Source organism: Aethalodelphis obliquidens, unplaced genomic scaffold (genome assembly GCF_003676395.1).
Source record: "Aethalodelphis obliquidens isolate GAN/ISIS:26980383/991018 unplaced genomic scaffold, ASM367639v1 scaffold5, whole genome shotgun sequence".
Taxonomy (NCBI): Eukaryota; Metazoa; Chordata; class Mammalia; order Artiodactyla; family Delphinidae; genus Aethalodelphis; species Aethalodelphis obliquidens.
Window position 1 is genome coordinate 58,109,488 of NW_020837949.1, and position 25,200 is coordinate 58,134,687.

Below are 25,200 nucleotides of genomic sequence, written 5' to 3' on the forward strand. Positions count from 1 at the left end.
AAAATAAATTTTTGAGCTATCACAGTAATTGGTTAACAGTAATCAAATCTAATGACAGCCTCCATTCTCCTATGTAGATGAATAATGGGCCAGAACCGTATTCAGAACATATTGCAGGAAGTACAGTTACTGCCCAGTAGGAGCATAATGCAGTTGAATTGGTTTCACAGGGCCCCTGAAGGTAGGTGGGTGGCAAGCACCATCAGCTGCAGGGTCCCACTGCAGTTGTGGAGAAGAACTGGGGGTAAACTCATCACTCCTGTGAGGTTTTCTCAGAAAAAGGAGGATTCACAAATTGAGTTAGTAATCTTATCTTTTAGGCTTTTCATCCAGTTCTTATAAGATTGTAAAAATCTGATGAGGTCATTCAATCAGTGATAACCTAAGGCTACCGGACTTGAAAGAGGCCAGACATTCTCTAAATGTGGTCTTGGTTTTAGTTTTTTCCTTCCCAAAGAGTAAAGAATTAACTGTATTCCTTGTGGAGACAAAGTGATTCAAATACATGACCAACATGAAACAAATAGATGAGATTAAAATAAGAAGAAGTAAACCCTACAGACATATATGGTTTGGTTCTGTCCTTTTCAAATACGTGCTCAGTGAACTTTCTGATTTAACCAGATAACATAGCGGATAACAAAAGCAGGAAACGCTTAATCGTCAGAGCTTGTTCATCCCTTAAAGTACATACCAAAGAGTAAGATAAAATACTCTCCTTAAGAGTAAGGAGCCACTGGTGTCAGTGGAGTGTCTATTTTTGGAGCTCTGTAGGAGAAGCTCCCACTTTAGTCACTGAATGGAAAGCCCTGTGAGCAGATATCTCAAAGCAAGGCTAGAGGGTGGCGCGTGGGAAAATTATGGGGAAGGGAGATGGCGCTCCTCTGTGGAAGCAAATCTGCTTTCACCTTAGAAGTGTGAACAGTGGAGAAAACACTGAGCTGGAATCCAGTATTCGTCCTGACTTTGCCATAGGTAAGTCTGAATTCCTTGGACTTTGGTTTCCTACCAAAAAATAAGTGTGGTCAACTAAAACTACATGGTCTGTAACTCCCTATCCATCTCTGCCTGCACTATCCAGCATGGTAATCTCTAGTCAGATGTGGCCCTTGAGCACTTGAAATGTAGCTTGTCTTTATCGAGATGTGTTGTAGGAGAAAAAGCATGCTCGATTTCAAAGACTTCGCATGGAAAAGAATAGAATGTGACATATCTTGGTATCTTAATAATTTTATAATACTGATTACATGTTGAAATAATATTTTGAATATTTTGGGTGAGATAAAATATATTATAAAAATTAGTTTTACCTCTTTTTTTCCATGTGGCCACTAGAAAATTTTAGTTGACTTATGTGGTTCATATTATATTTCTATTGGACAGTGTTGATCTATATGATTCTATGAAAACCATACTCTTGATTTCTGACTCTTTATTTTGTTGGTCTGTAAATTAGCATGTATTCATTTGTTTGTTCATTCTTTTTTTATCTGTATGTACTCCTCTTTGTTCCAAATATTATTTGTTTATATACAAAAATACATATGGCACAACAGTATAATTTATTTTAAAAGTAAATCAGATAGGGTAAAACAAGATAAAGCAAAAAGTAAGGTTGGTACTTAGAACATCTTCAGCAGTACTTTCATAGTAAATATAACAGTGACCTCCAGTAAAAGCCAAGAGCATAATGTCAAGGCGATTAAGAGCCCGGGTTCAAATCGCAGCTCTGCCACTTGTCCTCTTGAGCAAGTTACTTAACCTCTCTGTACCTCAGTTTTCTCATCAATAAGATGGAGACATATATTTACCTCTTCAGGTCATTAAGGGGGTTGAGATCACATTTAAGCACATTTTAAGTCCTTAATAAATATAAATGGCTATCATCACCATTAACGCTTAAAGTAATTCTTATTGCAGGGATATAAAACTAAATATTTTCTGGACATATTTTTCTGGCAGTCTCATTCATGCAGGGGTGACTTTGGTAATATCTTGACGAATACATGGACTATATGGATTATAGTTCAGGCAATCCTTCATAGATGCCATTTCTCTCAAAGAAACTTTAGATAAATCATGGTACTACAGTGAGTTTGAGATTATACTGCATGACAAGTATCTGGAGGGCAGTTCTGCCCTGTTGCTGAGCAAGGGCCAAGCCTCTGCTCCTGAGCTGGAGTTGAAACACACCCTTTCAGAAGAGCTGAGGAGTGGGATAAACACATGTACACAGAGAGAGAAACCCCTTTCTCTGCCTAAACCCGGTCCACAGAGGCACCCCAGAAAGGAGCCAGCTTTTTCCTTCAAAAAAAAAACATTTTAAAAAACAAGAAACAAAAATGTAGCTATAAATGCAGGTGGAGAATGGCCATTAGAAAATGGCAGAATAATTTGAGCCTGAAAAGTTTTAGAGCGCACGTTACCAAGCCACTAGTGGCCAGGAACAGTGATGGCAAAAACTCACCACTGGAGAACTTAACCTTGGCCATGTAGCTCACGTGGGCTCTCCCCTTCACTTGATATTTTTAATGCCCAAAGGTAGTAGCTTTGTTCTTAAAAAGAGGATTATTTGGGTTATAAATTAAGAGTAATTTGTTAAAGTGTCCAATTTTAAAACCTAGCTTTTTTTGAGTTTAGCTCAACTTAGAAATCCCGTCATTTCGTTTTACACATCGAGTAAAATTTTATATGAAATTTAAAAAAATTTTATATGAAAAAAAAAAAATTTATATGAAATAAAAAAAAATTGTTTGAACAATATTAGCCTAGCCTCAGGAGAGCAGACCTGTTCCCCCATAATTGTCTGTCCTGTTTTTAGCTGCAGGTATAATCTATTTAGTTTTCCTTTTAAGTAATTTCCAGTGCCTAAAACCTGACAAACTTACATTCCTAACAAATCAACACTTTTCCTACTTAAAAAAACTCTTGAAAATCTACTAAATTAAAATAACTACAGTGACTCTAAACATCCCAATACTCTTTATCAGTGTGGTAGTTTTACACCTAATTAGTTAAATCTGAAATCAGTTAAATATATTAAGGTAGACTCAATAGACGAGTTTCTTTCTCAGTTTCTAATAATACAAATTTTCTTAAAAACTAACCGGTATATTTATTATTCCTAAACTAATATTTTTGTTTTGATAATATGGATTTTATTTACATAATCATCTTGCTGTTTCATTTTATATCTTCCCAGTATGGGGGAGACTCATTAAGGGAACAGTTTCTCCATCTCAAGTGAGTGTACGGGAGGAAAAAAATATATTTTTCCCTCTACACTCCTAGGTTCTTCAACTGAAGTCCTGTAAATTAGACTGACAGAAGACAGATTAACAAGGGAAAAGCATACAAATTTAATGTAAGTTTTATGAGACACAGGAGCCTTCATTAGGAAATAAAGACCCAAAGAAGGAGTTAAGCCTGGAGAATTTTTATCGTAGGTTTGATGAAGCATGGAAAGTTGTGGGGAAGTGTGATAGGACAGAAAGGTATGAGCCTAAGGGTAGTAAACTGGGGAAACTTAACCAAGCCTGTTCATTCATTTGCTCAGGTTCCTCTTGGCATCTGTCCATCTATGGAATTAAGGATGCTCCTTTCCTCTGGGTATAGGGAGGGCACCTCTCTTACATGAGGGTCTTATGACCTGGTTCAGGGGAGATGGGGAAGGTCAGAGAGCCCTTCCTGCACCTGCCATTTCTCAAATTCCTTAAAATATTCATAGTTTAAAATATTCACTATGCCAAGGTGTGCCCTATTTGGGGGTAGCGTGTCCTGAACCCCATCATAAGTTAAGGTTAAGCACTCTACGCTGACCATCTCTAATGGGCTGTTAGTTATTGATCAGATATTTAGACCATAACTCAGGATCTAGAAGCAGGATATTTCAAGGTTGTTGGCCTGGCTGCAGATGGACACCTGCTTGTTATAGCTGTTACCTGTTCAGGTCTCTCAGTCCCCTACAGAAGGGGTGGATGTTAGAACCTTGCAGAATTACTTCCTCTGATTTGAGTAAATGGAGGTCTGCAATCCTTCCTCTGGTTGCACCTAACTTTCTTCAATTAACCTCCTTTACTACCTGCTTGAATTCTATATTCTGTTTATACTTTTTCTGTTCTGGAAGTTCCTGAACTCCTAATTATATTTTGATGACATCCAATTAGACTCTGAATACTTAATTGTATTCAAAATTAAACCAAAAAAAAAAAAAATCACCATGGAATGTTTACCTGAGCAACTTAATTTTGGGGTGCTAGCACCAGGGTAAACTGGTTTCAAGATATATAAATGAGTTAATTGTTTTATAGAGTTGTTAAACCATTTAAATGCCAGGAGGCAGTTACTCTCCCCACCTCACACCCCCAGCAAATGGCATTTTCGGATTATAGAGACTTAATTTGAAGACATGCTTTTTCCCAGTTCCTAACAATAAAACAATCAGAGATATAGCAGTGATTTATGAATCACATTTTTTCCAAAAATGATAGTAAGTCATTAGTGTATAAGCTAAAAAAGAAAATGAAGCAAGTATAGAACACATACCTGTTTTGATCCTCTAGAAATTATTTTCAGATCTATTAAGTATTCATTTCTACCAATCTTGATTTTTCAAGGGAGTTATTAAGGATCTGTATGGAGTTTATGCCCCTTGGCCCATAACCTGCCCTCAGAGTCAAAAAAGTTAAGAAGGGAGGGAGGGAAGGAGGGAAGGAAGAATTTTATGTTATTCTTAACAGATTTCTCCACAAAGTGAAACAGACTATAAGAGTGGTCAATAGTAGAATAACTGTTACCAAACCCTTTCTGCTCCTTTTGTAGGCCCGAGAGTTGTATATCCAAAAGGAAATTGGCATTTATTTTAGAAAGCTGGTGAGCTGATAGGTCTATAATTTTAAAGTAGTGAAGAGTTTGCTCTTTTAAATGAATATTCTATACTCTAGGTCCAAGCAAATGGAAGCATATCACTGTTCAGTTTTTTGAAGGATACTAGGAACCACACAGAGGTTCCATCAGCTCAGGGAGTTTTAGAGTCAAGGATACACAAAGAAGTGAGGGGGACAGGATACAGCCCCAGCAGGGGCACAGCCAGACCTCGAAAATAGTCTTCAAAATATCCCAGGATCTGGTGGTTTGCAGCTGTGAGGACAGTGGTTGTCTCCTTAGAAGTGGGCTTTCTTTGCTTTCTATGTGACTATTCCTTTGTTCCTCCATTATCGTGGTGTGGAAAGCTAGAGCAGAAAGCCTCTGGATATTATCCAAGGCTGAGCTTCTATGATCTCATTCATCACATTGGCCTTCGGACCCGTCTTTAGTGCTGGATGTACAAGTCCACATGGAATTTTTACTCTTGAGTATTTCCCTGGCAGTGAGAATTTTATGAAAGGGTTTAATGAGACATGGTCTGCAGATTTTCTCTGAAACGTTACCTGGCCAGGATCTGAACTACCAAAAGTCCTTTTCAAATAGGGCATTAGAATGACAACAATTTGGCAACAATATTCTTATTTCCTACCTATTAAAAGTGGTAGTGGACAGTGAACTCTATGCTGGAAATGAAGTGATACATTACTCTCTTTTTCCTCGTTCCAAGGAGGATTAAGAAAAGGATATATAAGATCAAGATCTATTCCATATGGGAACAGAGTCAAGGATGGGCACTCGAATTAAATAAATCAAGCTTAAAGTTTGGCCGTGTGGCTGACAGGGTCTTGGTGCTCCAGCTGGCTGTCAGGCCTGAGCCTCTGAGGTGGGAGAGCCAAGTTCAGGACATGGGACCACCACAGACTTCCCGGCCCCACGTAATATCAATCAGTGAGAGCTCTCCCAGAGATCTCTGTCTCAACACTAAGACCCAGCTCCACTCAATGACCAGCAAGCTCCAGTGCTGGACACCCCATGCCAAACAACTAGCAAGACAGGAACACAACCCCACCCAATAGCAGAGAGGCTGCCTAAAATCATACTAAGTTCATAGATACCCCAAAACACACCACTGGATGTGGTCCTGCCCATCAGAAAGACAAGCTCCAGCCTCATCCACCAGAACACAGGCACCAGTCCCCTCCGCCAGGAAGCCTACACAACCCACTGAACCAACCTTACCCACTGGGGGAAGACACCAAAAACAGTGGGAACTACGAACCTGCAGCTGGCGAAAGGGAGACCCCAAACACAGTAAGTTAAGGAAAACTAGAAGAGAGAGAAATACGTAGCAGATGAAGGAGCAAGGTAAAAACCCACCACACCTAACAAGTGAAGAGGAAATAAGCAGTCTACCTGAAAAAGAATTCAGACTAATGATAGTAAAGATGATCCAAAATCTTGGAAAGAGAATTGAAAAAATACAAGAAACATTTAACCAAGGAGCTAGAAGAACTGAAGAGCAAACAAACAATGATAAACAACACTATAAATGAAATTAAAAATTCTTTAGAAGGAATCAATAGCAGAATAACTGATGCAGAAGAACAGTTAAGTGACCTGGAAGATAAAATAGTGTATTAAATAACTACTGCAGAGCAGAATAAAGGAAAAAGAATGGAAAGAATTGAGGACAGTCTCAGAGACCTCTGGGACAACATTAAACAAACCAACATTCGAATTATAGGGGTCCCAGAAGAAGAAGAGTAAAAGAAAGGGACTGAGAAAATATTTGAAGAGATTATAGTTGAAAACCTCCCTAATGTGGGACAGGAAGTAGTCAATCATGTCCAGGAAGCACAGAGAGTCCCATACAGGATAAATCTGAGGAGAAACATGCCAAGACACATATTAATCAAACTATCAAAAATTAAATACAAAGAAAAGATACTAAAAGCAGCAAGGGAAAAGCAACAAATAACATACAAGGGGATTCCCACAAGGTTAAAAGCTGATCTTTCAGCAGAAACTCTGCAAGCCAGAAGGGAGTGGCAGAACATATTGAAAGTGTTGAAGGAGAAAAACCTGCAACCAAGATTACTCTACCCAGCAAGGATCTCATTCAGATTTGACGGAGAAATTAAAACCTTTACATACATGCAAAAGCTAAGAGAATTCAGCACCACCAAACCAGCTTGACAACAAATGCTAAAGGAACTTCTCTAGGCAGGAAACACAAGAGAAGGAAAAGACCTACAGTAACAAACCCAGAACAATTAAGAAAATGGTAATAGGAACGTACATATCTATAATTACCTTAAACGCAAATAGATTAAATGCTCCAACCAGAAGACATAGACTGGCTGAATGGATACAAAAACAAGACACGTATATATGCTGTCTACAAGAGACCAACCTCAGACCTAGGGGCACATACAGAAGAGGAGTGAGGAGATGGAAAAAGATACTCCATGCAAATGGAAATCAAAAGAAAGCTGGAGTAGCAATTCTCATATCAGACAAAGTGGACTTTAAAATAAAGACTATTACAAGAGACAAAGAAGGACACTACATAATGATCAAGGGATCAGTCCAAGAAGAAGATATAACAATTGTAAATATTTATGCACCCAACATAGGAGCACCTCAATACATAAGGCAAATGCTAACAGCCATAAAAGGGGAAATTGACAGTAACAGTGTAAGAGTAGGGGACTTTAACACCCCACTTTCACCAATGGACAGATCAACCAAAATGAAAATAAATAAGGAAACACAAGCTTTAAATGATACATTAAACAAGATGGACTTAATTGATATTTATAGGACATTCCATCCCAAAACAACAGAATACACATTTTTCTCTAGTGCTCATGGAATATTCTCCAGGATAGATCATATCTTGGGTCACAAATCAAGCCTTGGTAAATTTAAGAAAATTGAAATCATATCAAGTATCTTTTCCCACCACAATGCTATAAGACTAGATATCAATAACAGAAAAAGATCTGTAAAAAATACAAACACATGGAGGCTAAACAATACGCTACTAAATAACCAAGATACCACTGAAGAAATCAAAGAGGATATCAAAAAATACCTAGAGACAAATGACAATGAAAACACAATGGCCCAAAACCTATGGGATGCAGCAAAAGCAGTTCTAAGAGGGAAGTTTATAGCAGTACAATCCTACCTCAAGAAACAAGAAAAATCTCAAATGAACAACCTAACCTTACACCTAAGCAAATAGAGGAAGAAAAACAAAAATACCCCAGAGTTAGCAGAAGGAAAGAAATCCTAAAGATCAGATCAGAAGTACATGAAAAAGAAATGAAGGAAACGATAGCAAAGATCAATAAAACTAAAAGCTGATTCTTTGAGAAGATAAACAAAATGATAAACCATTAGCCAGACTCATCAAGAAAAAAAGGGAAAAGACTCAAATCAACAGAATTAGAAATGAAAAAGGAGACGTAACAGCTGACACTGCAGAAATACAAAGGTTCATGAGAGATTACTACAAGCAACTCTATGCCAAAAAATGGACAGCCTGGAAGAAATGGACAAATTCATAGAAAAGCACGACCTTCCAAGACTGAACCAGGAAGAAATATAAAAGACAAACAGACCAGTCACAAGCACTGAAATTGAAACTGTGATTAAAAATCTTCCAACAAACAAAAGGCCAGGACTAGATGGATTCACCGGTGAATTCTGATCAAACATTTAGAGAAGAGCTAACACCTATCCTTCTCAAACTCTTCCAAAATATACCAGAGGGAGGAAAACTCCCAAATTCATTCTGCGAGGCCACCATCAGCCTGGTACCAAAACCAGACAACGATGTTACAAAAAAAGAAAACTACTACAGGACAGTATCACTGATGAACATCGGTGCAAAAATCCTCAACAGAATACTAGCAAACTGAATCCAGCAGCACATTCAAAGGATCATACACCATGAGCAAGTGGGGTTTATCCCAGAAACGCAAGGCTTCTTTAATATACGCAAATTGATCAATGTGATACACCATATTAACGAAGTGAAGGAGAAAAACCATATGATAATCTCAATAAATGCAGAAAAAGCTTTCAACAAAATTCAACACCGATTTATGATTAAAAACCCTCCAGAAAGTAGGCATAGAGGGAACTTACCTCAACATAATAAAGGCCATATGTGACAAACCCACAGCCTACATCATTCTCAGTGGTGAAAAACTGAAACCATTTCCACTAAGATCAGGAACAAGACAAGGTTGCCCACTCTCACCACTCTTATTCAACATAGTTTTGGAAGTTATAGCCACAGCAGTCAGAGATGAAAAAGAAATAAAAGGAATCCAAATCGGAAAAGAAGTAAAACTGTCACTGTTTGCGGATGACATGATACTATACATAGAGAATCCTAAAGATGCTACCAGAAAATTACTGGAGCTAATCAATGAATTTGGTAAAGTAGCAGGATACAAAGTTAATTCACAGAAATCTCTTGCATTCCTATGCACCAATGATGAAAAATCTGAAAGAGAAATTAAGGAAACACTCCCATTCACCATTGCAACAAAAATTAAAAAATACCTAGGAATAAACCTACCTAAGGAGACAAAAGACCTGTACACAGAAAACAATAAGACCCTGAGGAAAGAAATTAAAGATGATACAAACAGATGGAGAAATATACCATGTTCTTGGATTGGAAGAATCAACATCATGAAAATGACTATACTACCCAAAGCAATCTACAGACTTAATGCAATCCCTGTCAAACTACCAACGGCATTTTTCACAGAACTAGAACAAAAAATGTCACAATTTGTATGGAAACACAAAAGACCCCGAATAGCCAAAGCCATCTTGAGGAAAAAAAATGGAGCTGAAGGAATGAGACTCCCTGACTTCAGGCTATACTACAAAGGTGCAGTAATCAAGACAGTATGGTACTGGCACAAAAACAGAAATATAGATCAATGGAACAGGACAGAAAGCCCAGAGATAAATCTATGCACATATGGTCACCTTATCTTTGATAAAGGAGACAAGAATATACAATGGAGAAAAGACAGCCTCTTCAGTAAGTGGTGCTGGGAAAACTGGACAGCTACAGGTAAAAGAATGAAATTAGATCACTCCCTAACACCATACACAAAAATAAACTCCAAATGGATTAAAGACCTAAATGTAAGCCCAGACACTATAAAACTCTTAGAGGAAAACATAGGCAGAACACTCTATGACATAAATCACAGCAAGATCCTTCTTGACCCACCTCCTAGAGAAGTGGAAATAAAAACAAAAATAAACAAATGGGACCTAATGAGACTTAAAATTTTTTGCACAGCAAAGGAAACCATAAATAAGACCAAAAGACAACCCTCAGAATGGGAGAAAATATTTGCAAATGAAGCAACTGACAAAGGATTAATCTACAAAATATACAAGCAGCTCATGCAGCTCAATATCAAAAATACAAACAACCCAATCCAAAAATGGGCAGAAGACCTAAACAGGCATTTCTCCAAAGAAGATACACAGATTGCCAATAAACACATGAAAGGATGCTCAGCATCACTAATCATTAGAGAAATGCAAATCAAAACTGCAGTGAGGTATCACCTCACACTGGTCAGAATGGCCATCATCAAAAAATCTAGAAACAATAAATGCTGGAGAGGGTGTGGAGAAAAGGGAACCCTCTTGCACTGTTGGTGGGAATGTAAATTGATACATCCACTATGGAGAAAAGTGTGGAGGTTCCTTAAAAAACTAAAAATAGAACTACCATATGACCCAGCAATCCCACTACTGGGTATATACCCTGAGAAAACCATAATTCAAAAAGAGTCATGTACCAAAATGTTCATTGCAGCTCTATTTACAATAGCCAGGACATGGAAGCAACCTAAGTGTCCATCGACAGATCAATGGATAAAGATGTGGCATATATATACAATGGAATATTACTCAGCCATAAAAAGAAACAAAATTGAGTTATTTGTAGTGAGGCGGATGCACCTAGAGTCTGTCATACAGAGTAAGTCAGAAAGAGAAAAACAAATACTGTATGCTAACACATATATATGGAATCTAAAAAAAAAATTTTAATGGTTCTAAGAACCTAGGGGCAGGACAGGAGTAAAGACGTAGATGTAGAGAACGGACTTGAGGACACAGGGAGGGGGGAAGGGTAAGCTGGGATGAAGTGAGAGAGTGGCATGGACATATATACACTACCAAATGTAAAATAGATAGCTAGTGGCAAGCAGCCGCATAGCACAGGGAGATCAGCTCGGTGCTTTGTGACCATCTAGAGGGGTGCGATAGGGAGGGTGGGAGGGAGACGCAAGAGGGAGGAGATACGGGGATATATGTATACGTGTAGCTGATTCACTTTGTTATACAGCAGCAACTAACACGACAATGTAAAGCAATTATACTCCAATAAAGATGTTAAAAGAAAAATTTTTTTAATGTGGTAGTGGTGGTGGTTTTAAAAGCATTGCGACAAAGGCAGTTCACTTGGGAGTAAGACAAGATACTCATGCTGTCATTCATTATGGCCTGTTTATAACCTTTAAAACAGTATCTATATATTTAAGCACTACCATGTCTTACTTGAATTATGGATGGAACTCTTTAAAAAATTCCCATGTTACTTTGATTAATTGATTCAGAAATTTATAACCAAAGAGGAGGAAAATAATCATCAGGTCCAATTAATCTCAAATATCCCCAATTATAAGAGTGTGGGGCTACAGGGGAAATATTTTTATGTTTCTGCACAGTCAGAGCTTTGTGAGCACTTTTACTGGAATGTGGGACCTGAGCTAAACGACAAGCCTGAGAAGTTAAATTATGACTAGATAGATAGATTTACCTGCAGAAAGATTTACCTCCCCAGAGGTATGTGATTACATTTTCCAGAAGTGGGGATATGGAGAGGGGGCTGAGACCCAACTCTGTGGAGACGTTCCCGGGGCTGCAAAGCTGGAGACACTAGTCTGACATATATTACTTACATATATTACTCTGACATATATTACTTTCCAAAGCATAAGAACCCAAGATCCTTCTCAAGTTGAATTGTTTACATTAAGGAGATAAGACATCTCTCCCTCTCAGAGGAAAGAAGGCAGACAGCTGTCCCTCTCCTATATAATCATCCAGATTCATATTTTTTAGATTCCTCACCTATAATGTAGACCAAGTATACGATGACAACTTGTTCCCATTGTGGCAGCCTGGAAAGAGGAAATTAGGGCATGGGAAACCAGTGCAATAAATTTTGTAAGTAAATAATAACCTGTTTCTGCTCCAGAAACCTCACATTTGTATTCAGGATAATATTAATAAATACAGTTACTAAAAACTTTAAGAGTGAGATCAGACGTGTATTATTTAAAAATACAGATTCCAGGTCAACTCCTCCCTCTCCCCCAAATTCTAACTTGGTAAGTCCAGGTAACCCAAGAATTTGTATTTGAATAGCTACTTCAGATGATCCTTATCAGACTTATTTGGGGACCACTGCACTGGTCCAAGACCCAGGAATAAAAAGTGCTTCTTACAGAAGACCAATCTGCCTCTGCTAGCATGCTTTCTTAAGTTCAGTTATTGTAAACCCACATCCCCCCATTTTTTGATAGTAAGTGGATTTAAGGATACAAATTTTTTTTAGTTTCAACGTCAGGATAAAATTGAAGGTTGACACATCTCTGGTTGTTCTTTATTATCCTTGCAGACCCCTTTGGGTTTGTTTTGTTTTTTTAAATAAATACACCATTAAAATCATCAGATCTGCTGGAATCTTTAGTGTGAGAAACACTTTTACTGACCCAACCTGTGGTTTCAGTATGCTACCAAAACTTCGCTGACTTCTGCATTCTCTTTAGTTATCGTTCTCACAATCCCCTTATACATATATTGCTTTACAGTTTACAAGATGCTTTTACATTAATTGTCCCATTTGATTCTCACAATAATCTTCGGAAATGGAACAGAAATTGTTAGGAGTTGTATTACCTATGTAAATTTGAAATATTTCAAAGTAATGAGAAATGAGATGTGAGACGGTTGAAATTCAGTATACATCTGGGACAGAAGTTGTCCGTTAGCCATGCTGTTGAGGCACTTTTAATTGAAGGGGAATCTCTTTGTTGTCATGACATCAACAGCTAACAAATAATAGACATTATTATCAGAGATCACTTGGACATATTGAGGGTGACTTCTTCCAAGTGCATAGAAACTACTGCCCATTCCTGCCTCAGCTCCTGATAAATTTTTTTAACCAAAAGGTAAATATAAATATGCAGGTAACTGCATTAAGAAAAAAGTCTGGTTTCTTTCTTTCTTTTTTTTAAAATTAATTTATTTATTTTTGGCTGCATTGGGTCTTCATTGCTGCGCACGGGCTTTTTCTAGTTGCGGCGAGTGGGGCTACTCTTCCTTGTGGTGCACAGGCTTCTCACTGCAGTGGCTTCTCTTCTTGTGGAGCATGGGCTCTAGGCGCACAGGCTTCAGTAATTGTGGCACTCGGGCTCAGTAGTTGTGGCTTGCAGACTCCGTAGTTGTGGCTCATAGGCTTAGTTGCTCTGCGGTGCATGGGATCTTCCCAGACCAGGGCTCAAACCCGTGTCCCCTGCATTGGCAGGTAGATTGTTAACCACTGCACCACCAGGGAAGTCCCAAAAGTCTGTTTTCAAATTGTGTTTTTCAAATGCCTTTGAGTCCTTTAAGTAGTAAATAAGCATAGACCTTTATACCTTTACATTTTCAAAGCACTTTCACACTTATCTAATTTAATTCTTAACAACCACATATGATATATATAAAATATCCACCTTTTATGGATGAGGAAATAGACTCTGAGAGAAGGACGAAGGCCATGTACACAGGAAGTGTGTACGGTTTTAGGACCTTGGGTCTGATGTTCCTCCTGTGATAAGGCACTAAGATTATGATGAAAAACCAATAAGGTGTGTGTGTTCTGCTTAAAGTATCATGAGCCCAGAAATTTCCAAGTATTTAAATATATCATTTTCTAAAGTCTCAGGCTCTTGAGAACCTGTGCTCAGAGGAGGCCAGGGTAGAATGCTGGTTATGAGCTCATGTCACTAGTGTGAGGCACTGTTATGTGACCCAAATAAAGGGAATGCTGTGATGATTAACTTAATAGCAATTCCTAAAAGACCATGCCCCTCCCTGATACTAATTTATCCACATACATTTATTAGGCACATTTCATAAAATTCATCATGGCAATAATGATAACAAAATATTGATCATTGTTATAGAATCCAATTAGATGCAAAAAAGATAACTATTGGACTTCCCTAGTGGTCTAGTGGCTAAGATGCTGCGCTTCCACTGCAGGTGACGCAGGTTTGATCCCTGGTCAGGGAAGTTCCGCATGCTGCGTGGTGTGGCCCCAAAGAAAAGAAAAATTAAAATTAACAAAAAAAAGATAACTATTAAGATTAACGTTCTAGTCAAAAGGGCAACATTTTTACTCTATCCGTTGTGTAGAATAATTTCTCAAACTATGACTTCAAACTATATTCAGAGTCCCTTCAGAATTCATTTCAATAAGTTTTACATCTGCCTTTTCTTTGTCTAACATACCCGTTCTTTTCATAACCCAGGATCTTCAGCGGCAGGCTGGAACACTGGAAACCGAAGCTGTCCTCCACTGCTCAGGCCTCCACGCCATCAGCGGGCCTGCCTTTCTCGTGGTTTAACGAAAGCCGGAAAGGATCCTATTCCTTCAGGAACCTGCCTGCATCTGCAAGTCCCCTTCAGCCTTCTCCTGAAACTCTAATTTCAGATAAAAAGGGGTCTAAGGTAGAAAACACATGGATTTAAAAAGCAAACAAGAAAACCCCCAATCCTTCCTCCTCTTCGATCTTTGGAAAGCATTCTCAACTTGTGTGTGTACTCTGGATCCGAGAAACCAATGTGATAACACTGCAGTAAACAATGCATGGTATTTCTTGCGTGGGGGAGGAAGAAAGCCTCATCTAACCATCACCTTCTTTAATACTGTTCCGTTCTAGATTGTACGTTAATCTTTGATTTGCCTGTCTTTTCACATACTGCTAGTTAATCTCAGTTTGACAGTCAAGCCATGCTGGGAAAGATGCATTTGAATCATGGAACAGTATGATAGATCTGTTTACCAAGTATTCCACTTTAAATTACATTACAAAACTATTTTTGCTGTGCTCTTCAAGATTTACTGGAAAACAAATAAATTTGGGACTGAATATGTGTTCAATATATCTAAATGAAACTCTTTCAAACAGACCAATGCTGACATAGCACCCTTATTTCTTCTTTTAAATCAAACTTCCATGTTGATAAACTGTTACAATTCTATCACCAAAGTTTTTTAACTTTAGCAGAACGAGGAATTATATGCTTATTTGTTTTTAAATGCACGATGGTTATTTCCAGCATGACGCTGCAAACCTTACCTAACATTTTATTGAAACACATACGGTGGCTAACTTTCACATGTTGTTTGGTCTCCCTTTATCAATGTTCACTTTTCTCTCTCAAACAGAAACCTGTGATTAATGTTAACTTGAATTTAATTCTTTTCTTGAGGTCAACAGCTCATAAGGTTTTGACAGAATTTGGGGTCATATCTCCAATGACAATGTCAAATGGTAATGTGCTGTGTTAAATGCTCACCTGCTTAAATGTTTTACTAGCCTAGCTCCTTGTGCTCTGATTTCGTCTCCTTTTCTGAAGTTTTAGCAAACTTGGCGTTTGTTTGGTACTGAATTCTCTAGCCTCTGGCATGGTATTTATTCTTGACAACCAGCTAAACCCAATGCAAGGGAACCTAATGGAAAACTAACAGTCCAGTTCCTAAGGAAGGGGAATAGGAAAGCCAGTCCTTCTAGAATTATTAGCAAAAGAAGTTCTGGAAGCAGAAGGCCACTTTGGTCTTGAAACATTTTCAGTCTTGGGTCTGAGAAATCTAAATGTTGTTTGAATAGATTCTACCATTATCTTGCACTGGAGAGACACCAGATTTGGTTTAAAATGTTTTTACAAATGCAGCTATGTAGTCATTGTGAATTTATTTAACTTTAATATTCACTGAACATTTTAATGAAATTCTGGGGAAGTTTTACGTACATACCCCCAACCTCCCCAACCCCCAGGTGGTTATTTGGAAATGTGTTTCTGTCCGTGCTGCAGCCTCTTTGGTACTCCGTTGGTGCTGTGCAAGAGTTGTATTTTAGCATGTGACTACTAGTGTAATGGCAGACTGTGACCTACCCCAGAACTCATCATCTTGAAGGTTACATCCAGGAGAGGATCTGCCATCTCTCACAGTATTTATCACGGCCAACAGCAAGCGATCCTTCCCAGGGGGTGCTCAAGCTACCTTTCTAATATGGATTGCCATCTGTTCCTAATAACTCAGGCTCACCACACCATCTTGTATTTTTACTTACACTGTTACTTATCACGATTAGGGTCAAAGAATATAGGCTTATTAATATTACCCCTCTGAGCAGTTGCAGAGGATAATGAATGCTGTACCCTTGAAGAGAGGTTGAAGAATCATTTCTCTAAGATATCTATCCTTTCATGTGATGGAGAAAGCACCCAGAATTCCCTATCCAGCGCAGAAGGCACAGTTCTCAACCACTGCCGGGTGAAGGTCACCAAACCCAATATGAATCTCTTCTAAGATTACTTAAAAAGAACCTTTCCAGAACTTGCAAACATACCTACCTCTGGTTCACTCATTATGCTCATTTAACAGTGAGCTTTATTTGTTTTTTCAGAATTTTACCTTCAGTGATGACTTCAGCCCCAGCAGTACCAGTTCAGCAGACCTGAGCGGCCTGGGAGCAGAACCCAAAACACCTGGGCTCTCTCAGTCCTTGGTGCTCTCATCAGATGAGGTACATGCACGGCACCGACGACAGAGCTGCTTTCTCAGATCATACATTTTACCGATGAACTATCACCGGGGAAAATGTTTTTAGGCAGATTTTGCATATCAGTCCTCATGATTTCGCTCCCTCTCTGTCTCAACGTGGATGCAGAGTACTATTTCTGAGCCCCTTTAAGCTGTCTAGGGACCTCCTCAGCCTTTCTTTGATATAAATGGGATGACTATCAACAGAGGGTTGGGAATGGGAGGCTGGGCACTGGAGAGCAGCAAGAGGGAACAGCCCAGAAATCCCAAGGGAGGGAATTCCCTGGAGGCCCAGTCTTTAGGACTCCGTGCTTCCACTGCAGGGGGGCCTGGGTTCGATCCCTGGCTGGGGAACTAAGATCCTGCAAGCTGCGAGGTGCGGCAAAAAAAAAAAAAAAAATCTCGAGGGAGTTTACAGACAATCCATCCCCCTCCTCCCTCACTTTTTTCACCATCCCTGATGTTCCCTCTGAGTGGGGAGTGGCCCCTGACTGAGAATCACCGCAGGGGAGAGGTGCACTTGTGATAAGGAAGGAAAACTGGGGGAGAACCACTTACTTAGAAGCCGGGGTCAAGTGTGCATTGCAATGGATTCTCAGGAGATATAATGTGTACAGGAGGGCAGGAGATTACACTGGTGATTGACTTAGTGCTCCAAGAGATAAGTAGAAGGAAGAAATACCAGTACTGGGGGCGGGGATGGGGCTGGGGAGAAGCGCTGTAAGTAAAGATATATTCACCCTAAATATTTGCTCTTAGTTATTTCTTTCTAATGTGATTTTTGCTTTGTAAAACTTTTTTTTTCCCTTAAATTCTTCTGCCTGTATTCTTCAGGCTTCGCATGATTTTAATTGTATTAAAACTTTGTACTGTACATGTGTGTCTCCTGTTCCTGTAACACTTTTCTTTTTGGTTCCTTTGCTGCTCTCTCACTCAGAGCCTGGATATGATAGATGACGAGGTGAGCTCTCAGTGGGCTGTGTGTGGTGGCTTACATGGTATTGTCTGACACTTCTTTTCTTTGCAAATGATTTAAAATCAAACAAGACAAGAAACTTTCCTCTGTAGTGGAGGGTTTCCTCGTATTAAATAGTTTCACTCTCTGTCCTTGTCTATATCTTAGTTGAAAAGACATTCAAGAGGATCTCCAGATTCCCTTGCTGTGCCTCCCATCACCATTACCCTGACACAGCCCATTGTGTTTCACCTCCTTTGCCTTCACCTCAGCTTCCCCATCCCCTCCTCTGTGTTCCCTGCATGGTCACTGAGGTGACGCCTGTCTCTCCTCCCGGATTTATCATTGCCTTCATCTCCTCTCAGCTTAGTGGTTCTAGGAACCCAGCTGCCCTTTGCACTATTCATAGCAATGTCCTGCATTGGACAGAGCCTGGGATTTGGAATAAACCAGTAAATGCTGAGCTCCACCACTCACTAGCTGTGTGATACTGGACAGATCTGGAGACTTTCTGGGCCTCACTTGCCTCGTTTATTAAAAGTAATTATGGAAATTACCTGTCCTACCTTCCTCATAGGTTTGCTTGCTGCTCAAGTGAAATAATGGCTGTGAAATTTCCCCTAAGTATGTTTGAGGACTTAATGTTCTCCCCTTCTAAGTAAAAGAATACCTCAGTATTTTTAAATGTATCTTTACATATCTCTGATGTCTTAGCAGAGGATCAGTGCAGTGATGCATTACATATAGAGATTAATGATGTATTCGTTTTCTGCATCTGATAATCTTTCCATAGTGTTTTAATGTAAAAACTTGCAACACTGGAGTGTATTTTTCAGTTTTAAACTTCCTACATTAAAATGCTTTGTTTGGGGGAATTTTTAAATTTCCAAATACCTAAACAAAATGTAGAGTTAATAACTTTGTGTATGTTACACACACAGCTAGAACCATTCGTTTACTTTATGGTTTAAAAACAAGTGTGGCTCTAGTAGGCAAGAAATGGCTTTTGATAGCATCACATGCCATACTGAGCTACAGCTTCTTGGTCCTTTAACAACCCTGCGTAACATTCCTACCTCAGATTCTTGATGACGGACAGTCTCCCAAACACAGTCAGTGTCTGAATCGGGCCGTTCATGAATGGAGTGTGCAGCAGGTTTCTCACTGGCTAATGAGCCTAAATCTGGAGCAGTATGTCTCTGAATTCAGTGCCCAAAACATCACTGGAGAGCAACTCCTGCAGTTGGATGGAAATAAACTTAAGGTAAAGAATTATATGTTTGTGTTAGGTTACCAAGTATAATTTGTATTACACATAGCGCCTAAAATGTTTCCGTTAGATGAGAGCATCCTGCATATCTGAGAGGTACTTCTCACTCACAGTTAGCAGAAAGGACCTTGAATGATTTCTGAGTGGTAAAGGAAGCTTCGGAAAGTCGTCGGGTTCTGAATCAAACAGTAGGCTGTCGAGCAGGAGAGCTGGAGGCTCACTCCATTGCTTCTGCCAAGCAACACATGGTCCATGTATTAACTCTACTTATTTCCTATGTAGTACGAGTTTTAATAATGGCCGATGTGGACTCTCCTATAACGTTAGAGTTAAAACCCAGGTCCGTGAATCTTCCCTTTTTTTAACTCATTGCTCCCCCCACCCTCCCTCTTCCCTGCATTCCACTCAAAAAATGGAACTGTGTTCTCCCCAGAACTTTCTTCCCCCACCAAGTGCAGGCCGTGTCTTCCCTCCCCTGCCCTGGCACTCTCATTTTCACCTGTCCAGTCCATCTCCTTTAGAGGCTGAGGTGGCACCTACCCCTGTGGAAAAAGGGCAAAAGGAGCTCACAGCCAGCCTGCCACCCCCAACCTCGGCCCCCTGCTGGGCTGACGGGCAGATGAGTAGCTCTTGACAGTCTTGAAAAGGTTAGAGATCAATCAATAGCCTGTGAATATGAAGGCCCATTGACAAGGCTGTCCCTGATGGGGAGATGGATGCATCCCGCTGTTGATTCTGAAGGTCATGAAACGTTTAAAGTACGGAACCAACTCCCCTTATGCTGAATTCCAAGCTCATCGAGCAGCCTCATTATGATCAGGCTTCCTTTATAGGTCTGCCTACAGGGAGAGAATGGCTAATCATGCTGACATGAGCATTCCGGTCCCAGAGACATTTTTGGTCTCCATTGTAAATGAATACATGGGCAGAAAGGAAGCCACTTCGATTCCTCCTGCCCTTCTTGGAACCCTCCGTGGCAGCAGGTGCCCACTCCTATCTTTTGAAAATATCAGTGAGTTTAGCAATACTTTTGGCTGTAAATGTCTACAGCCCAAAGGTTGGAGAAGCAGAATTGTGCCCTTTTTCCATTCACTGACCCATTAATTACCAGTTCAGAAAGCATTTACTTGCTGAGGTTTAGGAGGTACTGTGCTAGGGACTTCAAAGTATAAAAGAACAAATAAAGATCAGCCCCACAGTATGTAGATTTTTGGCAAATGTAATCAGCTCTTTCTACCTCTTTGCTTATGTTTACATTAGTTCTTGAGTTTGAACATCTTGTGATATCAACCTCATCATAAGCAGAGAAGCCATTGGTTTTCAAATTCAGTTTGTTTATGTGTTTCCTTCTTAGGCTCTTGGAATGACATCATCCCAGGACCGAGCAGTGGTCAAAAAAAAACTCAAAGAAATGAAAGTGTCTCTAGAGAAGGCTCGGAAGGCCCAAGAGAAAATAGAAAAACAAAGAGAAAAGCTGAGGAGGAAGGAACAAGAGCAAATGCAGAGGAAGTCTAAAAAGACAGAGAAGATGGCAGCCGCCACAGAGGGTGCTGGTGAGCAGTGACACACACGGAGAAGTTTCCGCCTCTTCCTGCCCTGCTCTCCTCCGGAGGATGAAGAAGAAACTGATGACAGGGGTAACGTGCTCTAGGCAGACTGGGGAACTGTGTGTTCAATAACTGCATTTTCTGCATTAATAGAGTACACTCACTCTTAACCTACTGAAATAATCCCAAGCCACCTTTGGTTTAGTAACAAACCAAGGATCTCATTTGTGAGAGGTGCGAAGTAGCAGTGTTTCTCTCTTCCTTGTGTTGGGTGGGTGGTGTCACTTGAAGAACCAGCGTGATCCTGCTCAACAAGAGCATGACACACCGTGGCGCTGTCCATGGAATGCCATGCATTTTCAATATGCGATCCTGAAACTGAGCAACGGCACATATCTGCATGGCCGAGAACACCGCTCTGCCATGAGATCTGGGCTGCAGAATCTGTCCCGGTGTGTGGGAAAGGTTCCCCCTCATTTCTGTGTCTGGACACTGAGACAACCCCGCTGTGGAAATGTGGGTGCTCTTTGCCTACTGCGGCAAAAAGCAAGCAAACTGTGCTGCCTGCTGGGCATTGGGAAGAGAGAAAAGAATTACACTTATTTGTTAACCCCAGAAGGAAGCAAAAGCCTTAAGAATGCGGATGTGGGCATTACCTTGGGGTTCTGAGGGTAACATTTATCCTCCAGATTTAGCCAAGCAAAGAAAAATTCAGACATTAGTGCAGCCATGGGATATCGGGATCTGCTGTTTACTTTGCTACTGCTGCATGTTCAGTATTTCAGCAGCACCGACACACACAACACAGTTCCTTTTCTCCCCAACAAATTGAACAGAAAATTGATTTTTAAGGAAACCAACATTTTCAGGTTTCCTCTCCTGGGGAACATTCTGGCTGGTCTTCAGCCTGACTATGACACAATCAGGAACTCATCACATATTTTCTACTCAAGATTTCCCAAGTGGGCTCAGTTAGACTTTTAAGAAATGTACTTTTAAGAAAAATAGAAATACCAGTTAGAGAAAAGTTAGATTTGACTAACATTCAACCAGAGAAGCAATTTTATTGAGCACACAGAATGTTCCCATAAAGAAGAGCTGTCAGTTATATTTTAGAGATGTTTTGAATGGTTTTTCTGAGCCATTCTCTTTCATTCTTTGGAGATCTCCACTTTACAGTTAAAGTTTATTTAAGACGGTACACATGATGCAGGCTGGCAGTGCAGGCAGTTATACTATTTTAAAGCCAGTATTAAGGATTTCAGTGTTTCATCAAACTAATGCAAGTGCAGGAGAGTGGGGCAGAAGGAGGAGAAAATAAACTCATCTTGAGAAGTTTCAAATGATGGATTTTTTGTTGTCGTTGTTGTTGTTTTGCTTTTTATGCTCATGCATCTGGTTCTCTTTGCTGCATTGGCTGTAAAAATGAGGTCATCCACTTTCCAGAGGACGAGTTTCAAAATAAGAGTTGAGGCCAGACCAATCCTTGGACAAGTATTTTACTTCCTTTACTTCGTTTTTTGGGGGCAGCGGGGGTGGTCTCGGTCCTTGTCTTCCACTGGAAATGCTCTATACACAGAGCTTAGGGGAAGGCTTTTGAAGGTTACAAGTAACAGATAATGTAAAGGGGCTTCTTCCCATATAGCTCCATCTCCTATTTTGAAGCATTGTGATTTTTTTTTTTTTTTGCTTGTCTGAATATCCAAAATCTGAAATTGTCTAAACTAGAAATTTATAATCTTGTTCTTCCCTAAGGCTTGTTTCCTTTTCAGTGATGGTGTTGTCTGTTAAGCTTCAGTTCCCTTGTCACTAGGTATAGATCATTCATTTGATCCTCAGAAACACTGGCATAAAATAACATTGTGTTTTACAATTATCAAAGTCACTACCTGTTTTTTTCTATCGTCATTTGGGGTATGATAATGAAACTCTATACTAGAATCTCTATTAATATTTTGAGATAGGTGGTGCTTTGCTATTTATTAATATCATGGGAAACCAGGAACCACTATCAATGAACTACAAAATTCAGCAAATCTTTTCAATACTAAAAGACTAAATTAGTCAAAATCTGGTAATGCTAGTGCTTGCTATTGTAAATTTTTGCCACTTTTTGCTTATCTTTGGGGGAAAAAAGTGATCTGGATCGTACTGGAAGTTTCACTGTATTCATTTTAAGAGTGGAAATAGAAGGATGATTTATGTTAAGTTATGTTTACACTTTGGTAATATTTGAAAATGGAAGTATATACTGGAAATGTGTATAAGTCTCAGTCTCTGCACATAATTTATGATCTATTATATTGCATTTTTAGATGTCTTAGAAGTATTGTTCTTTAACTTTATTTGTACACTTCCAGTGTTTAGATCAACAACCAACTGACAATATTATAAATCAAATTCTTATTCCTCAAATCATTTAGTTTGTAGTATAACAGTTTTGATTTTTTAAGTTAAATTATAGTCATTTTAAGTCTTAATGAGTTATTTTAACATTACTAATTAAAACTGCTGAAATTGATTTGATTGTCCAACAAAGGATAAAGCGTAAACATATTGATAAAAGGATATGAAAACAAAGTGAAGGACCTCAGATCTTGTGAACATTTTGTTTTCCTGTTATTTCCTTTATTGACTCTGGTGCATGATGCCTAATTGAGGTTCCAGTGTCTTACACAATCCTAACTTTAACGCTAGTGGTTTTCAGTATCCTTACAGTTTAGCCCAGAATTGTTGCTTCATGAACGTTACAGACTTTGTAGTTTTTTTATTTATCAGAAAATGAACAAAAAGGGAATATCTGGTTACTAGGAACTATATTCCTTCAACGACAGCTCAGTATGACTCTAACAAAAGCCAAAAGTGTTTTGGGGGTGCAGGTAATGCTTTGGGGGACAGGAGATTGTGGTGAGGCCAAGCGGTAGACGGAGAGCATTGTATGAGCTGGGTGTCTGGGGCAGGGTGTTCCACTAAAGGACTTAGATTACTTTATTTAAAGACTATCTCCCTTAAAGTAACTCACAGGTTATGTAGTAGTTTTCTCCTTTCTTTGCCTGAATCAGAAGTTTACTGCAGAGTGATAAGTTAGGGTAGAAATCTAATTTTGCCCATTCTAACACACTGCTGAAGTCCAGCATTAATTTCATGACAATGAAGCTACTCTATACTATCCTCCTTTAGCTGGGGTTGACATGGATTTCCCACCCTCAACATCCCGTAAGCATTTTAACCCAAACAGTTCATGACTGCAGTGTGATAGGGGTGCCTCCGCTTCTAAACGGGGCGTGAAATGGGAAGACTACCTTGTGCTTCTTTGTTGTCGTTGGAAACAGAGGGGCAGGAGGCCAAGAGAGGAACCAAATGAACCCTTGTTTTATCCTGTAGTCATCGCTACCCTGAAATCTTGAGATATCCCAGGCCCAAGCTGCAGGCCCCAGCCAGGTTGTTTGATCTAGCACTTTAATTAGCCTTTATGGTTTCTGCTGAAGACAAAGAATTCTCAGCTAGGTTCTTTGTGTAATAGGAAATGTGTGCTTTAAAATTATATTGTAAAAGGTAAATGAAAACTCACATTTATATGGCTATTCTAACTCATTTGTAAGTGTTAAAGGTTATACAGACCAAGCTGCAAGAGAGGAGAACCAGTGTTTGGCCATACTATTGAAGAAGTTTCCAAAGGAGGTATCCCAGCAATTCTAAATCAAATGTCTATGCTTGGGATGTGATGTAGCCCCTTCATTACATGGAGGTATTTCAGAATTACCAACTTCCATTTGAGTAAATTTACTGTCCCAATAGAGCTGCAGATGAGGGGCATTTCAACTTGGTGGACAGCAGTCACTAGGGTTCAAGTCACCTGCTTAATGCCAAGTCCTTAGTGCTTTCTGAATGAAAAGGTAAAATGAAAAAGAAAAGCCCAGTTTTTAAGATATCTTTTTCCAATTTACCTAATCAAGGATCTACCTGCACACTGTTATGAAGCTAAGCATTTAAGGATGAAGTCCAGAAATAAAATGTCCATATTTTCTACTAGAATTGCTTTCGTTATGATGATAGGGGTGGGAAGTAAGTTCTCAAAAAGAAGCAGCGTTGTACGAAATACAAACGTGCTTCAGAAATTCACTCCTGAAGAACAGCCTGTGTATGCAGGCAGATCTTGTTTATATTTGTCTTAGGCATTTAAAGTCTCAGGAAACTTAGTCTTGGTCCAAAACACTGGGGAAAAAAATAACACCAGACAGTACAGCAGTAGTATTTAAAGTAGCGGCATAGAATAGACCCGACCTAGAAATCAAAGGGCAAAGAAAAAGCCTACAGAAGCAACTTCCCCTGGAAAATGAAAACATCAGGCTCTACCTTATGCACAACAGAGGGTCCTGACGTGCTTGTGTGTGCGTGTCTGTGTGGATGCGCTGAGGGAATGGTGGTTACTGGAAGGCTCACACGTGTGAGTGGGTGGACCAAGCATGGCGCGTGACCCGCTTCCAGACCTGCAGAGTGGGGAAAGAAAGAAACATGATGATTTCCAATCCTTGCCCCCTCCCCCCAGCCCCCCCCACCAAATCGCTAGGGACGTGAGAATGAATGAGGTAAAGAATAAGAGAACAAGAGGCAACGT

General features: G+C 39.6%; 1 protein-coding gene across 2 annotated transcripts in view; it reads left to right on the plus strand.

The window, feature by feature from the left end:
- Positions 1 to 24,943, plus strand: part of PPP1R9A (protein phosphatase 1 regulatory subunit 9A) — a 323,063-nt gene extending 298,120 nt beyond the window's left edge. The window contains exons 13-16 of one of the 2 annotated variants that reach the window (XM_027102484.1): positions 16,674 to 16,793; positions 17,748 to 17,771; positions 18,847 to 19,029; positions 20,390 to 24,943. In XM_027102484.1, coding sequence (XP_026958285.1) covers positions 16,674 to 16,793; positions 17,748 to 17,771; positions 18,847 to 19,029; positions 20,390 to 20,599 — 537 coding nt within the window. In that variant the 3' untranslated portion in view covers positions 20,600 to 24,943. Of the gene's footprint in view, positions 1 to 14,510; positions 14,710 to 16,673; positions 16,794 to 17,747; positions 17,772 to 18,846; positions 19,030 to 20,389 lie in introns of both variants that reach the window. The other variant, XM_027102483.1, reaches the window with a different exon arrangement.
- Positions 24,944 to 25,200: the final 257 nt, after the last annotated feature.